The following is a 15,803-nucleotide window of genomic DNA, read 5'->3' on the forward strand; positions in this document are numbered from 1 at the left end:
ATTTTAAAGTAACACATTCAAAAGTATATCTTTGAAGAGAAATGGTGCCACTTTTAAGAGTTGAGCTGAGGATGGAAAGACATGTTAAGAGCAAGTTTAGAGTTTAATAAGAAAGGTAAACACTAGGGTATAGTCAAGGAGGTAGATAGAAGGTGTTTTAATGGTAGAAGTGATAGGACTTGGTGACCGACTGCATGTGAAGATGAGCCTGAAGGGAATTGACTTATAGTCTCCAGTTGTCCAAGCTAGAAACTTGTTTGTAAAAAATGGTGAAGTTTATCTGGGGGGTTCTTGAAATTGAAATAGGTTGTGGAAATTTATAGTTCATTAGCTAGTAATCCTAAATTGAGAAAATATGATAGTATGCAGTGTTAAACAATGGAAATTTTCGGAATCTGGAAATAATAAAGGCAGTTTTCCTTTTTAATTTTTAACTTCTCAGCTTTCTAAAGTTGATAGAAATAAAGGTTTGGAATTCAGAAAGGAATTATCAGTTTATAGTAATAGAAGACAAAGTGCCAAAAAAGAGAATGTGTAGTGTACCTTTTGCTTTTACTTGTATTTACCTCTTTATCTGGTTTTTTAAAAATCAGCTTAGACTGGTTAGATAAGATAATGCAAATTGAATAGCTTTTATCTTTATTCAGTAGGGTTCAAAGATAAGATAACAAGATTTCCACTTCATTTCATTGATTTGAATTGTAGAAATGGTAAAGTGGAAGTGCTTTTTGTTCAGCCTAATCTTTGTATTCTGAATATTAGTTTGCTGTGTAAGTTTACCTCTTAACAATGCAGAAACTTTCCATCCTCACCAGAAATATATTTGGATACTTCATACTATCATGAATTAATATCTGAGGGATGAAATACATGTAGTATGTTTTATTGCTGCTAATGTAAGTCTGTATCATAGTCTTAGTGCACTAGTCAGATCTCATTAATGGTCATTAATTTCACAATGTAGACGTTAAAGAACTAGTTCAAGGATTCAGAGTGTCAGCTTCCATATTCTTTGCCTGTGCTTTCTGTATTAGCATTCCCTTCTGTCTAGATTCTTCTGGGGGAATCTATTTGTGAGAGCAGTTTAGTTAAACTAGATAGCTATATTTGTATGTCCACTTAATTGGGCAATTATAAACTGATATCCTGAAAGGAAGTGAGGGGGCAGGGCTTCACTGTCATCCTCTTTCCGAGTTTTCCACTCTTCCCTCTCAAAACCTAGGTAATGTACGTGATGTGTCGTCTGACTTAGCAATCAGCAAGGCTTCTCCTGTGAATATTTATAAAAGTTCATTTTTATCTTGGGCAAAAAAAAAACAGGGTCTGGCAGAGGTAACACCTACTTGAATGTGGTTGGTAGGGTAATAATATGGGTGTAATGATTTATAGCTCTAATTTGAACATTTCATCTAAAATGTCGTATGGTGTGCTTGAGTGTGATATTGTTAGGTTACAGAACTTCATGTTTACAATTTTTTAATGAAGAGGGGCGTTATTTGTGCCGGATCCTATATAAGTGTGTGTGTGTGTGTGTGTCTATATCCCTCCCCCCTTTGGCTTATGCTGCTGTGTGTACCCTTCTTTAAGGAGAAAAATGATTGACAATATTGGATTCTTTGTAAAGTTGTGGAACGTTGAGAAGAAATTGGACTGAATTGTCTCGATGTAGCAACCACTACAGAATCCATTTGGCATTTTAAAAATTATAAAACATACAGATTAGGGAATGTGTAAGAGCTTTAAAAAATACATTCCAGTTTGATGCTGTAGTTTATTTCTTTAGTCAACAGAAATCTGATAAATTATATATTGCTAAAGTAACTTCATGGTAAATCTGTAAAGATACACAGGTTGACTGTCAGTTATGTTAATTTCTTATCTCAGTTATAAACATTGTGCTATGTTATCACAGCTGTTTGAGATGGAGAACGTTTTTACTGTGCCATCAGATCCTCCTCCCCCTCCTGCAGCCCCTCCTTCACTTTCTTTACCTTTATCTTCATCTTCTACCTCATCTGGGACAAAAAAACAAAAGAGGACCCCCATGTATCAGAGATCTGTAAGTCAGGGAAGCAGTCATCCCAGCTTGTTTTGCTTTGTGTTAAGAGCATGGCTTAGGAGGGCCAGTTTGGTTGAATACCCTGCAGACTCACTTTCTAACTTTCCTAAGCATTTCTTTCACCTTGAATCTTGAAAGATAAGTTTAGGTAGTGTAGGGCCTTGCTCCTCAAAGTGTATTCAAGAATCAAAAGCATTGGTATCACTTTGGGAGCTTGTCAGAAGTGGAGAATCTCAAAATCCCCACTGAATCAGATTTGTATTTTAACCAGATCGCTAGATCTCCAGGTAACCTACCTAAGTTTGAGAAACCGTAGGTTAGAGTCCAGATTGTAGACGTAGGCCTCCTTGGTTTGACTGCTCTTATTGTTTGACTTTGGCAAGTCATTTAGCCTCTCTGTATCTGTTTCCTCATTGGTAAAATGGGGGTAATATTTCTCGTGGGCTTTTGTAAAAATTGAACGAGTTAACGCATGTCAAATAGAACAATATATAGCGTGAAATAATGAGAACTTAACCACCTACAGATGTGAACTTTGGTTTGCATGATTTGGCCATCCCACACACTGAAGTATTTATAGTTGGCTTTATTTTTCTAGAAATTTGGTAATTTTTTTCTAATGAAAAATATTTTTATTAGTGTTCAACTTTATACTTAAACAAAAATGCTTACAAACTAAATTTTCAATGAAAGGGCTTAAAACTAGTTGTAAAGATGTGGATATATTGCAGCCGTAGTAAGTGAAATATAGACCTAAGTTTTGCTATGGATTTTGTCCTATTTTAAGATTCAGTTAGTATTTATTTTTATAGCTAAATGAAATACCCAATGTGTGGACAGTATTTGATTATCTAAAGAGGGTTTGTTGCATCTAAATAGTTCCTCTTTTCACTAGGGAATGTTTCCTTTGCTTCATCTGATCATAAAAACAAAAAAGCATTGAGATTTTATCAGTGTCAGAAACAGGTGAAAACTTCTTAAAAGTACCTATCAAGTCATTGAACATTTTTAGAATTGAAGAGTTGTTACTTTCTTGGAATTTTATGTTAGACAACTCTTGTTTTCTAACTAACTATTTTGGGTTGGTTTCCCTTAAAGGATCTAAGCATGCATTATTCTGATAGTTTTTAGTTTGAAATAAGTATCGCATATAAAGTTTGTTGTTTAATCACTACTAACTGTCTTTAGGATGCATGGCTTACCAAATAGTATTAAAGTTTCTATTTAAATTTCAAAATAGATGTTAGTAAGTTTCTTACAGAAGTGTGCTCATAGTTCGGGTTGCCATCTCTTGAATACTAGTTACCACTGTTTTGAATTTGTTGTTTTAGTAATTTAAAGTTAAAGTTAGCTTTTACTTTTGTAGTTGATTTACCTTATTACTAGCCTCTGGAAATGCTGTTTGTCTTGTAAGCAAAAATTCTACCATAAATTGGGGCGATTTCCCAAAGTAACTCAAATATTTGCTCTGAAATGTTTTATTAGCTAAATTAACATTTCAACAATAAAAGCCCATAATCATCTTCCCTTAACCTATTTTACCTTTATTTTCTTTGCCTTTTTATAATATATTAAAAACTTAGTGAATTGTTCATCAGACCTCTGCTGTGGAGATAATGTACAGATCTGTATATATTGCGTTCTTTTTCTTTTTAAAACAGATGAGCTTTGATCCAAACCTTCTCCACAACAATGGACACAATGGGTACCCCAATGGTACTTCAGCAGCACTGCGTGAAACTGGGGTTATCGAAAAACTGCTAACCTCTTACGGATTTATTCAGTGTTCAGAACGTCAAGCTAGACTTTTCTTCCACTGTTCACAGTATAATGGCAACCTGCAGGACTTAAAAGTAGGAGGTAATCTGCTGATTCTCCTTTATAAAATTAATCACAAATTTCTCTTCCATATCAACTAGCTCCTGAGAGTATTAGTTTTGGTCTTTTAATTCTACCAATTACTACAGTATGTCTATTAAAAACTAGCAGAATTTTGATTTCTTTGTAGTATTGTCTTTTTGAGGGATAAAAGATTAACTGATTAAAAATTACCTTGAATATTTTTAAATAAATACTTGGAGGATTTGACACTTATTCTCCTAATAATGACTCATTATACTATATTCAATTTTGGGCCCGTGAAAATATTAAATTTTCATAATGTTAGTTTTGATTATTTTACTAGATATGATTTTGGTAGTGCCTGAAAAAAGAACTCTTGTACTGTCACCCCTTGCACTATATGAAAATTCACCCTGGCTAGCACCATAAAAGCCACTTTTACATGTGAAAATGTAAGGCTTATTAAAGGACTGAAGTTACCAGGTATCAGTGTGTGTTTTGTAAATATCTTTGGTGGGGTTGGGGGGGAGTCGGAACAGTGGTCAACATGAGTATTTGGTGTACCACATACTCTAAGCCCAATGAGAATATTATTTTGGTAAATTCTCATTTTACACATGAGGTACAGAAGGGTTTAAAAAACTTGCCAAAGGTCATGATTGTTATATTGCCTTATTTGTAGTATGTGTTTATGCCACGAAAACTAAGGCATGGCTTAGTCTGAAGCAGTGGTTTCGAAGCATTAGTGTGTGTCTGGAAGGTTTGTTAAAACATAGAGTGCTGTACTTCGTGCCCAGAGTTTGTCTTTGAGTGGGTCTGGAGTGGGGCCCAAGAATTTGTCTTTCTGCTAAGCTTCCAGGTGATACTGCTGCTGGTCCAGGAGCCACATTTTGGGGATCACTGGCGTAAGGCAGCTCAAGTAGCTACATGAAGTGTAGCTTGAAAGTCAGAGACCGTTTTACCAAAATTAGTACAACAAACAGCACTTTCTTTATTTTAGATGATGTTGAATTTGAAGTATCATCTGACCGGCGGACCGGGAAGCCCATTGCTATTAAACTGGTGAAGATAAAACAAGAAATCGTCCCTGAAGAACGAATGAATGGACAAGTTAGTGCCTTTGATGTTTTATGTTTTCTTCGGGCCCTGCATTTGCGTATCTTTCACATTAGAAAAGGAAGATTCTCCCCATCTCCTCAGCTTGCACGCAAGAGAGCTACAGTATATAAAGATTACTATTTTAAAATTATATCAGAAGCACTGGCATTTCTTGACCTAAAAAAAATACGGTCAGGACTCAATTTGGGTTTTTACAAATAACTCAAAGTTTATACTTACAGTCAACTTAAGTACTGTAAGTTTGAAACTTGGCAGCATGGCATCCTCTTATGGATCATACTAAAGTGCATCTCTGTGTATAGTATAGAGGATATTAAAATTCATTTTATATTGCACAGTGCTGCTCCTGAAATGATTAGCAATGGAAATTTTTTTTTTTTTGACTGGTAGGTTGTGTGCGCTGTTCCTCACACCTTAGAGAGTAAATCTCCAGCTGCCCCGGGTCAGAGTCCAACAGGGAGTGTATGCTACGAACGTAATGGGGTAAACTTGTGTATTTTTCTTAAACCTTTGCCTGATCCACTATGTGATCTATAAGCGTACTTTAAAATTCAAAATAGAAAACGTAAGCTGCAATTGATAAAAATCAATTTTAAATTTGGTTTCTAAGGCTTCGAAGTGCAGCATAATCAAAAAATTAAAACCAAAATTTATAGGACTTCCAAGTGTCTTAGCTTGCCCAAGTGTGACCTTAGTTAGAACATTAAGGTAAAATGCTCCTTTTTTAACTCACTTTTCGGGGGGTTGTGGGAGGAGACTTTTTTTCCTGGTTCCTCTTAAGCACTAACTCTGGCTTTTTTTGTTTGGAATGCCTTATATAAAAATTGGTTTCGAAATGTAACTACAGTCTTTGGGCAAATGCTTCCACGTGTGTAAGCTTTTTGAAGTTGGATTGCTGCTCAGCTGTGGACTCGCAGAAGTCATCAGCATCATGGAGGGGACGTGTGTGTTTACGTAATAAAACAATGTGCTTCTTACAAAGCATCTAATTTTAGGAAATTTGGCTTTTAAAATGCCAGTTTAAGAGGTATTTAACAAAGTCACAGTACACAGTAAACGTGCATCCTGCTCATATAGTAACAATAACTCATTAATTCACAGGAAGTGTTTTATCTGACCTACACCCCTGAAGATGTGGAAGGGAACGTTCAGCTGGAAACCGGAGATAAAATAAACTTTGTAATTGATAACAATAAACAGTAAGTTTTTCCACCTAGGTGATTTTCTCTTCTTTTTTTTACAGTATGAAATTTGAAGGGAGTTAAAAACCTAGCTTGTAAGTCTGGATAATTTTTATGGCCTTTTAAACTTTTCATTAATCAGCTAATCGTTTGTGGGCCTATTCCATGATGGGCATTGTACAGGGCGTCAGAAATAGGAAGTTAATTAAAATAGCTTTCAAGGAGCTAGCTGTTCTGGAGGTCAGTGAAGGTTTTGCAAAAGCAGCACTGTTACAAGTTTTGAGGGAAGGGTGTCAGGGAAAAAAGAGCATTCTGGGTAGAGGAAATAATATGAGGAAAATACTTTGAGTTGATTGAGTTGACTGGATCATAGGAAGGTGAAGCCTAAGCACTATCCCACAATCAAAGAAGTCTTTAAGTGGTTTTAAATATGTTAGCTTTAGATTGTCGGAAGTGGTGGAGATGGTAAACTTTTGGAGGGTAGGAATATCCTAGACTGGAGGCAGTTACATGAGAGTTAATATGAAAGAGGGGCCAGTATAGAAAGGCCAGGGGTGATCCAATGGAGAAGTCAGGTCACATTGATACAGCCATCAAGCATTATAATTGATTCAACAGGAGTGTGTACTGGAATTAAGGGAAGAGATGTCCCAAGTGCCATTTTTCTGGCTTGGGGTACTGGGCAGATGATGATAGCATTAAGGAGATACAGCAGAGGAAATATTAAGGTAAGGGTTGGAGAAGAATTCTACTTATTTTGGCATTTAGAATTTGAGGTGTCTGTCGGTATTTCTGGATGAAGATACTGAACATGTAGTTACACATATAGGTCTGAGACAAACTAGTAATGGGCAGGAAATAGAGCCATCAATCTCCACAGCATAAGCAGTTAGGGAAAGTGTAGTTAAGAAAGCCTAGGGATGTTTATTTTTATTTTGGGGTGGGTAAGAGGGGAGATACAAGTACAGAAGGAAGTTAAAAATAGGAAGTGGAGAAAGTACTAGAAAGGCACTTTGTAATGGCAAAAAGCCCCAAGAGCCTGTGCAGAATTGTTAGCCTTGAACATTGCCTCTTGTAAGAGTAGAAGGAATTAGGTTGAGTTGAAGGCATGGATATTACAAATTTTCATCTGAATATCTCAGTTTAATCTCAAGTAGGAATCTAGGGGGTAGGACTTGAGTGTGAGGACGGAGCCAGTGAAAGGGCTTTGCTTATCTTTTTTAAGTTCTCCTGTGTGCCGAGTGTTGTATTCAGTAGCTGTTAATCCTCAGAACCTCGCCCCGTAAATTTCTTCATTTGTAAAATGATGTTCTCATAAAGTAACTTGCCTATAATTTTTTTTAAGATTTTATTTACTTTTAGAGAGGAAGAGAGACATCCATCGGTTGCCTCGCACCCCCCAGCTGTGGTGACCTGGCCCGCATCGCAGGCATGTGCCCTGACCAGGAACTGAACCAATGACTTTTTGGTTCACAGTGGGGCCCCCAGTCCACTGAGCCACACCAGTCAGGGCAACTTGCCTAAAATTTTAAATAGCAGTTATGGAAATCCCAGTCTGAGTCTAAAGCCTGTAGTAAGTTGCAAAGGCAGGTGAGATTTTTTTCAGTGTCTTTGTTAGTCTGCTCAATTTTTGAAATAAGCACAATTGGGTTACAATATGTTCATGAAGAATTAGGGAAGTAATTGCTTGGTCTGCAACTCTTAAGACAAACTACATCAATAAATATATTGCATCTTATATAGTCTGCCAACTTTAAAACAAAATCAGATTTACAGTGCTGCTGCTCAAAGATGGGGACATTATAGCATCATATGGTGTATCTGGTTCAGTGAAGGTGAATCATTTTTTAAAGGATAGCACATTTTTCCTGTAATTATTACATGTACTCATATTTCTTTTATGGCTGCTTAATCAGAAAAAAAAATGGTAAGATAGTTACTATTGGGTTGGCCAAAAAGTTGTTTGTTTTTTCTATAAGATGGCTCTAGTAGTGCTTAGTTGTCTTGAACTTCATTCAAAGCAATTTTGTTACTGTATTGTGACAGCTGCCATTATCGTGCATTTTATTAAAAAATAAAATAAAAATTGTTGGCTTTATTTTTTTTAATTTTAATTGTTCAAGTATAGCTTTCTGCCCTTTACCCTCATCCCAGCCCTCACCACCTCTCTCCCGTCTCCACTCCTCCCCCCGTTATTGTCCAAGCGTCCTTTATACTAGTTCCTTCAAACCCTTCCCCCCTTCCCCTGAAATTCCCTCCCCCTCCCCCTCCCCTCTGGTCACTGTCAGCCAAATTGGTGAATTTTTGTACAGCCATTTTAATATTGAAGATGGACGGAAATACGCAACATTTTCAGTATATTATGCTTTATTTTTCCAAGAAAGGTAAAAATGCAACTGAAACGCAAAAAAAGATTTGTGCAGTATATAGAGAAAGTGCTGTGACTGATTGAATGTGTCCAAAGTGCTTTGTGAAGCTTCGTGCTAGAGATTTCTCGCTGAATGATGCTCCCCGGTTGCGGGTAGACCAGTTGAAGTTGATAGGGATCAAACAGAGACATTATTTAAGAACGGTCACATGGGAGATAGCTGACATACTCAGAATATCCAAATCAATAAAGTTATTTGTGAAAATGAAAAGCGTGTTTTTTAATTTATGGAAAAAATTAAACAGACTTCTTGGCCAACCTAGTAATTCAGTAACTGCAAACAGGGACCATCTCTTACTCATTTGTCTCCAGTACCTTCACTTGAAGCACATAATACCTACTCAGATGCGTGTTTAATGAATGACATTCCCAAAATGAACATTCCTTATCTTTGCTTGCATGCAGTTTGTGCCTTTATTTCTTTTGTTTTAATAGAAAAGCAGAATAGAACACCCATGGTGTTACATTAACAGTCCAAGAGAAAAATGATCTATATGTGCGCTCCTTGTTTAGAAAGCGAGGGATTTTGAGCAAAAGTCTTGCATATGAAGCCATATGAAAAGGGTCACGTGCCACAAACTTTGTTTGCTTTTAGTGATAGAATTCCTGAGGCCTCAGGAAACTAGTTTATTGGTTCTCAAGACTCATCACATCTAACCAATGCGTTTGTCACCCCTCTTTGATTCCCCTCCCACCCCCTCCCACTTACTCCTTTCTAGTACTGGTGCTGTGAGTGCTCGAAACATTATGTTGGTGAAAAAGAAACAAACCCGCTATCAGGGAGTCGTTTGTGCCATGAAGGTGGGTGGCAACAAATTTGAGGAACTTGACTTTTTCTTTGACTTTTCTAAGTGTTACAACTTCAAACCTAAGCCTTTTGTTTCTCTTTATGTTCCCTTTAAAAATGTTTCACTGTTAACCTTAAAATTTATCCTTTAAGCCCTGGCTGGTGTAGCTCAGTGGATTGAGCGCAGGCTGCGAACCAAAGTGTCACAGGTTCTATTCCCAGGCAGGGTATATGCCTGGGTTGCAGGCCATAACCCCCAGCAACCGCACATTGATGTTTCTCTCTCTCTATCTTCCTCCCTTCCCTCTCTAAAAATAAATAAATAAAATCTTTTTTTTTAAAGTATCCTTTAAAATTCTTTGGTTACTTTATGTTTGGGGTTTTTTAAAGATTTTATTTATTTATTTTTAGGAAGAGGGGAAGGGAGGGCGATGTAGAGGGAGAGAAACATCAATGTGTGAGAGATGCATCTATCGGTTGCCTCTCACACTTCCAGCTGGAGACCTGGCCCGCAACCCAGGCATGTGCTCTGACTGGGAATTGAACCAGCGACATTTCAGCTCACGGGCTGGCGCTCAGTCCACTGAGCACACCAGCCAGTGCTAATTCATTATGTTCTTTAAAATGGTCTGCTTAATTGAGAATATTAGACTTTACCAAGTATATTGTTTCCGTGGCAATTTTTTTTTTCTGGTCATCAGCTTATATTTCTTGGGCAGTATAATTGTTTTGAAAAGTCTAAATTGATTGTCAGTTGTCGTCACATACATATGCTTAATGGTACATAATGTTTCTATTTTTTGGTTTTTGTTTGGCTTCAGGAGGCATTTGGCTTTATTGAAAGAGGTGATGTTGTAAAAGAGATATTCTTTCACTATAGTGAATTTAAAGGTGACTTAGACACCTTACAGCCTGGAGATGACGTGGAATTCACAATCAAGGACAGAAATGTAAGATAGTTAACTAATTTCATCTTTGAACTTCTTTTAAGATCAGCAGTGAATTAGGAAACACTTAAAATTACAACCCCCACTCCACTCCCTTTTTATTCAGGGTAAAGAAGTTGCAACAGATGTCAGACTACTGCCTCAAGGAACAGTCATTTTTGAAGATATCAGCATTGAACATTTTGAAGGAACTGTAACCAAAGTTATCCCCAAAGTACCCAGTAAAAACCAGGTAAGTGTTATTTTTCTAGAGAGTCGTCTTTGCCTCTTCAGTAACAGAAATGTTATTCCATTCAATAAATATATGGTAGTGGAACAATTAAATACTTTATATGTATATTTAAACTAAATGAGAAACCATTGATTGGTTTGTCTGTGAATGCGGTTTGTTGTTTTGTTGTTTTACTGGTCAATAAGGGAAAAGGGGCAAAAGAAATACTTGCTAAGTTGGAAAAAATATAGTTCGGGGGTCCATTTGTTCCCACTGCCACCCACTGCACTGAGTTTCTTTCTTTTGTGGGGAAATGAGGTGATAAGACTGGGGGCTATTATGGCTAAGGAAATGTGAAACATAAAAGACTAAAATTCTTTCCCTTAAATAAAACCTCTCTATCATAGTGCGGGATCTTAACAGCCCTCTTGGGAGTTTATGGTTGTATCATGTGACCATAGAACACAAAGCTTTCAAAGTGGATTTAGGTTGTCAGCCCCTTTTTTCCCTTTAGGAAACTGTTAAAAATAACATGGGTTTGCTGTGTGTTCTTTTTGTTTGACGTAGCACTAGAAGGATGGGAAATCTCCAGCTAAAATAGTTTTTCCTTCTCATCAGAATGACCCGTTGCCAGGACGCATTAAAGTTGACTTTATGATTCCTAAAGAACTTCCCTTTGGAGACAAAGATACAAAATCCAAGGTGACCCTGTTGGAAGGCGATCGTGTTAGGTTTAATATTTCAACAGACCGACGTGACAAATTAGAACGAGCAACCAACATAGAAGTTCTACCAAGTACTTTTCAGTTCACTAATGAAGCCAGAGAAATGGTAAGTGTTAGCTATTATTAGGTAAGTATCCAGTGGGGGGAGGAGTATTACATTCAGATTTGTAAATGCTATATTGAAAATTCTTTCAGTTAATGATACTGGGCAGTTACCTTGTTAGGTTAATTAAGAACACAGTGTGAGTCAGTCTGGATTTGACATCTGGCTCTGTCACTTATCTTGACATAGATGTGGGAAAGTTTTAGGGTGGGAATTTGGACAGGATGATTTCTAAGGTCTTTTGAGAGTCTGATTATCTGGCCCTTAAATTCAGGTCTGTCATTTAGAAAGTAGATTTTCCCAAACTGTTTTTGTAAGATGTTCAGTGAACACTAGATTAAACAAAATCAGGTAGGTTTGTTTCTTCTGTTTTTACAGCAAGATTTTGAAAATTCTTTTAGTGGGTATATTGTTTTGTACAAGCTCAATTTTCATGAATTAACGTTCTCAAATTTACATTAGTTCTGTTTGGGGTGATAACATCTATAGTATATTTCAGTGGAATTGGAAACATTCAATGAAAATTGAAGTTTCTTGGGACTTTTTTAACCTTTACCTTTAGAGAACTGATCTTGTTTGAAACTTGCAATGTGCTTTTAACAAAATCTGGAGATCTAAATATGTGGGTTTTGGGGGGTTTTTTTAAGTTTCTCAAGCAGATTTTGTTCCACTTTACAGTATGAAATACATCATTGAGTAGTTTAGCTAACATCAGGATTCGGCAAGGATTAAATGTCAGAATATTTAGCCTGTATTCAAAGCTGGTTATAGAATGATCTCTATAATATATAAAAGTATGCATATGCAAAGCATTGGTAGGTGTTTCAGTATACATTTGAATTCCATTTCCTCTGGATATAATGCCCTCACAGAGCAACTAATTTAGTGAAGGAAAAAAATAAGAGAGGATTTCTTTTATTTTAGTCTTCAGGTTTAAACTTTAAGTCCTTCCTGTGCCTAAACCCTTAAAATATTTAAGGTACAGAACAGAGAGTTGCCTTTAGTTGACTTTTGAAGCTCTTGAGATATGGGCCTGTAGATTTTTAAAGCTTCTGGAAGTTACGTTGTCATTAAGGTTGGACTGTGTAATTCTGTTTTCTGCCACTTATAGCTGAGTGCTTTGGACAGATTGTTCAGCCTCTGTGAGCCTTGTTTTCCTCGTCTTGCAAAAACATGATAATATTACTAAATTTAACAATTGAGAATTTAAATGGACTTTGTTGTATACATTTGTTTACCTTCAAATATAACTTTTTCTAGTGCATATTGGCCAAGGGGAGTAGCATCTGGTTTCAGTTGCTTAGAAGTTTATTTACAACAAATTTGTAATTAAATGGAAAAAGTTATAATGTGGATACAGAATTTGGGTCATTAATACAGAGAATTCCTAATGAATTTAACTTGATCGTGTTTGGACGTTTGAATGTTGTTTTGAAAAGCTTCACAGCCAGTGAAAATATTATTTGGGTTTCAGGGTGTAATTGCTGCCATGAGAGATGGTTTTGGTTTCATCAAGTGTGTGGATCGTGATGCTCGAATGTTCTTCCACTATAGTGAAATTCTGGATGGGAACCAGCTCCATATTGCAGATGAAGTAGAGTTTACTGTGGTTCCTGTGAGTAGTTTTTGAAAAAAAAAAATGGGGGGGTGGTTCTGGATGCTTCCTTTTTCAGTTTAAGTTACTTTTGTTTATCATTTGTAGGATATGCTCTCTGCCCAAAGAAATCATGCTATTAGGATTAAAAAACTTCCCAAGGGCACGGTTTCATTCCATTCCCATTCAGATCATCGTTTTCTGGGCACTGTAGAAAAAGAAGCCACTTTTCCCAATCCCAAAACCACTAGCCCAAATAAAGGCAAAGAAAAGGTAAGTTTTACATGATCCAAATGACTTTTGTAGCTCTTTATTCCTCTTCTGCCTAAGGCAACCACTGTCCATAATAACAGACAATAATGGAGTGCTCTCTCTGTCAGAATTCCCTGTAATACCAATAGTGAACTAATCTAAGGCAAGGTTTTTTAACCTCAGCATTATGGAAGTTTAGGGCGGAATAATTCTTGGTTGGGGGGGTGGGGCTCTTCCGTGTATTGTGGGATATTTAGCTGCATTCCTGTCCTTCACCCACTAGAAGCCAGTGGCTTCTAGTTCTCCCCCTGTGTGACAGCCCAGAGGGTCTCCAGATACTGCCAGACATTGTAAAGTAACCCCCCTGCTAGAGCTGCTTGTATGAAATGATAACTTCCAAGCAGTTTAAAACTTTTAAATTTGGATAGCTTTACATCACACATTTGAACTTCATTTATTGAAAAAAGTCCACTGAACAAGAAATATAAAGAGTCTAAAATGATGGGTTCTGTTATCAACTAAATAAATTGAGACTTGTATCGAAACAAGTCATTCATACAGAATATAAAATATTTCACTCTGGTGAAATTCTAAACTGGCAGAATCTGGGATGGTTTCACTATGGCATTGACATTTAATGGGTGGAAATAAATGAGAAAAGGACATTCCTCACAGTGGAGGTACAGAGGGAAAAAATTCAGGGTTTCTTTAGACAGGAAGAAGGGTACTTTGGTGGGGGTGGGTAGGGGAAATAAGGATGGAAAATCAAGAGACAGGTAAATGAGAAGGTGTTAATTGCTACTGTAAAGAACTTAGACCTTGTTCTGTACTCATAAAGATTTCTGCTGGAGAGTGACATCAGGTGTGCAGTTCAGGAAGATCATGGCAATAGTATGAACCCTAGATGGGGTGGAGAAAGACAAAGGATGGAAGAGGCTTGATAGGAAATTAACAGTTTAGGTAGTCCTTGAACTGTAGCCAGAAGTCATGGATGTAGACAAGAAGTACATTAGATACTGGAAAGTAACGTGATTCTAGAAATAACTACTGAGGAGCCAGAAGGAGCCGGGGCAGCATCTTGATTACCACTTACTTTGTTTCTTGGGAAGTCCCTTTACCCCTGCTTCATTTTTTAAACTTAAAAAATGGTTGTGCCCTGTTTTGGTTTTACAGCCTTCACAGTGCCTCCTAGTCCGTGGTAGGAATTTCACACATGGCAGGTGGTGCTATTAATAATAATAAAAATAAAGTTCAATGGGCCTTACTTTTAACAGCTGTTGGCTTTCAGAATGCCCTGCTTCCCAAATGTCTCTGGCAACCCTGGCTTGATCAAGACAGTCTCTGAGTGAGGCTTTTCTTGGCTTTTCACTTTCTTGTTAGGCCAGTACTATATCCTAGCAAGTCTTTTCTGTCATTGTCCTCGTTACAGTGTATTTACACTTAACCATTTTACGAATCTGTCTGCTCTGCTAGATGGGGCTCTTTGCCAGCAGGGGTTGTCTTACCTCTTTTTAACCTACTTGGTGTTTGCTGTGTTGTCAGATGTTGATTGGATGTTGAGGTTAAGGGGTAGAAAGAGTCAGAGCAAACATAATGCTGAGATTGTGACTTTGGTTAACTGGCAAAAGAACTGAAGCCATTGGAGACAGACCTGAGTTCACTGCCATCACTTCACTAAACCCAAGTTGGATCCTTTCTTAGCCTCACTTCTGGGATTTGAGAGTGACTTAAGTGTGACAATGAAAACATTGGCATGGCATAGCTTAATCGCCTACCTGAATATCAAGTGCTCTGAACAGTGTTAGATCCTGTACCAAATAAAATTATCATGCACTGGTAGATGTGTGGAAACATTATGTACCAAACACTGAGTACTATGGGAGATTCAAAGTAGGTGATACAGAAACTTCTACCCTACGGAACTTCCACCTGTTTGAAAGTACACGCCCAGTTTGATTTCTCATTGGCTATGAGAAGTATTTGAATGGGCATGTAAATGTTCAGTAAGGTGTTCCTCCTTAACAGCAAAAAAATGGGTTCTTGAGATTAAGGGACTCGATAATAGCAAATTGAATCTGTTCTGGCTTAAGGCAAGACCACCTTTTGTTCATATGAAAAAATGTATTGTTTTAGACAATTGTAGATGAAGAGATTTCTACAGCCATACCAGTTCTTTGGCTCAAGGGTCTGTAAGAACTATAGCTGGTTTTACATTGCTTTTTTGTTGTTGTTCTTGTCTCTTCCCATTGTATTCTCTTGTTTTTTAGGAGGCTGAGGATGGTATTATTGCTTATGATGATTGTGGGGTGAAATTGACTATTGCTTTTCAAGCCAAGGATGTGGATGGATCTACTTCTCCTCAAATAGGGGATAAGGCAAGATAATTTTGCTTATTTGAGAGAGGGAGGGTTGAAGGCTGTAACCATAATCATCAATCCTGCAAAATGGTTTCTTTAAACTTTATCAAGTTTTGCTCAAAATTTTGTGTGCTTACAAGTTTACTATATGAACAACTTCCTATTTAAAAGCAGTTTATTCAGTTACAGCAGGATCTA

General features: G+C 37.1%; 1 protein-coding gene across 4 annotated transcripts in view; it reads left to right on the forward strand.

The window, feature by feature from the left end:
• CSDE1 (cold shock domain containing E1) overlaps nucleotides 1-15,803 on the forward strand; it is a 33,434-nt gene that overhangs the window by 8,729 nt on the left and 8,902 nt on the right. Inside the window, exons 3-14 of one of the 4 annotated variants that reach the window (XM_045816489.1) lie at nucleotides 1,913-2,059; nucleotides 3,721-3,919; nucleotides 4,902-5,011; nucleotides 5,411-5,503; nucleotides 6,122-6,219; nucleotides 9,349-9,430; nucleotides 10,238-10,366; nucleotides 10,470-10,595; nucleotides 11,193-11,405; nucleotides 12,877-13,017; nucleotides 13,105-13,269; nucleotides 15,516-15,623. In XM_045816489.1, the coding sequence (XP_045672445.1) occupies nucleotides 1,922-2,059; nucleotides 3,721-3,919; nucleotides 4,902-5,011; nucleotides 5,411-5,503; nucleotides 6,122-6,219; nucleotides 9,349-9,430; nucleotides 10,238-10,366; nucleotides 10,470-10,595; nucleotides 11,193-11,405; nucleotides 12,877-13,017; nucleotides 13,105-13,269; nucleotides 15,516-15,623 (1,602 nt within the window). In that variant the 5' untranslated portion in view covers nucleotides 1,913-1,921. The remainder of the gene's footprint in view (nucleotides 1-1,912; nucleotides 2,060-3,720; nucleotides 3,920-4,901; nucleotides 5,012-5,410; nucleotides 5,504-6,121; nucleotides 6,220-9,348; nucleotides 9,431-10,237; nucleotides 10,367-10,469; nucleotides 10,596-11,192; nucleotides 11,406-12,876; nucleotides 13,018-13,104; nucleotides 13,270-15,515; nucleotides 15,624-15,803) is intronic. The other 3 variants (XM_045816490.1, XM_045816491.1, XM_045816492.1) reach the window with 3 other exon arrangements.

The sequence above is a fragment of the Phyllostomus hastatus genome, unplaced genomic scaffold (assembly GCF_019186645.2).
Source record: "Phyllostomus hastatus isolate PE091 unplaced genomic scaffold, TTU_PhHast_1.1 phas_scaffold_216, whole genome shotgun sequence".
NCBI lineage: Eukaryota > Metazoa > Chordata > Mammalia > Chiroptera > Phyllostomidae > Phyllostomus > Phyllostomus hastatus.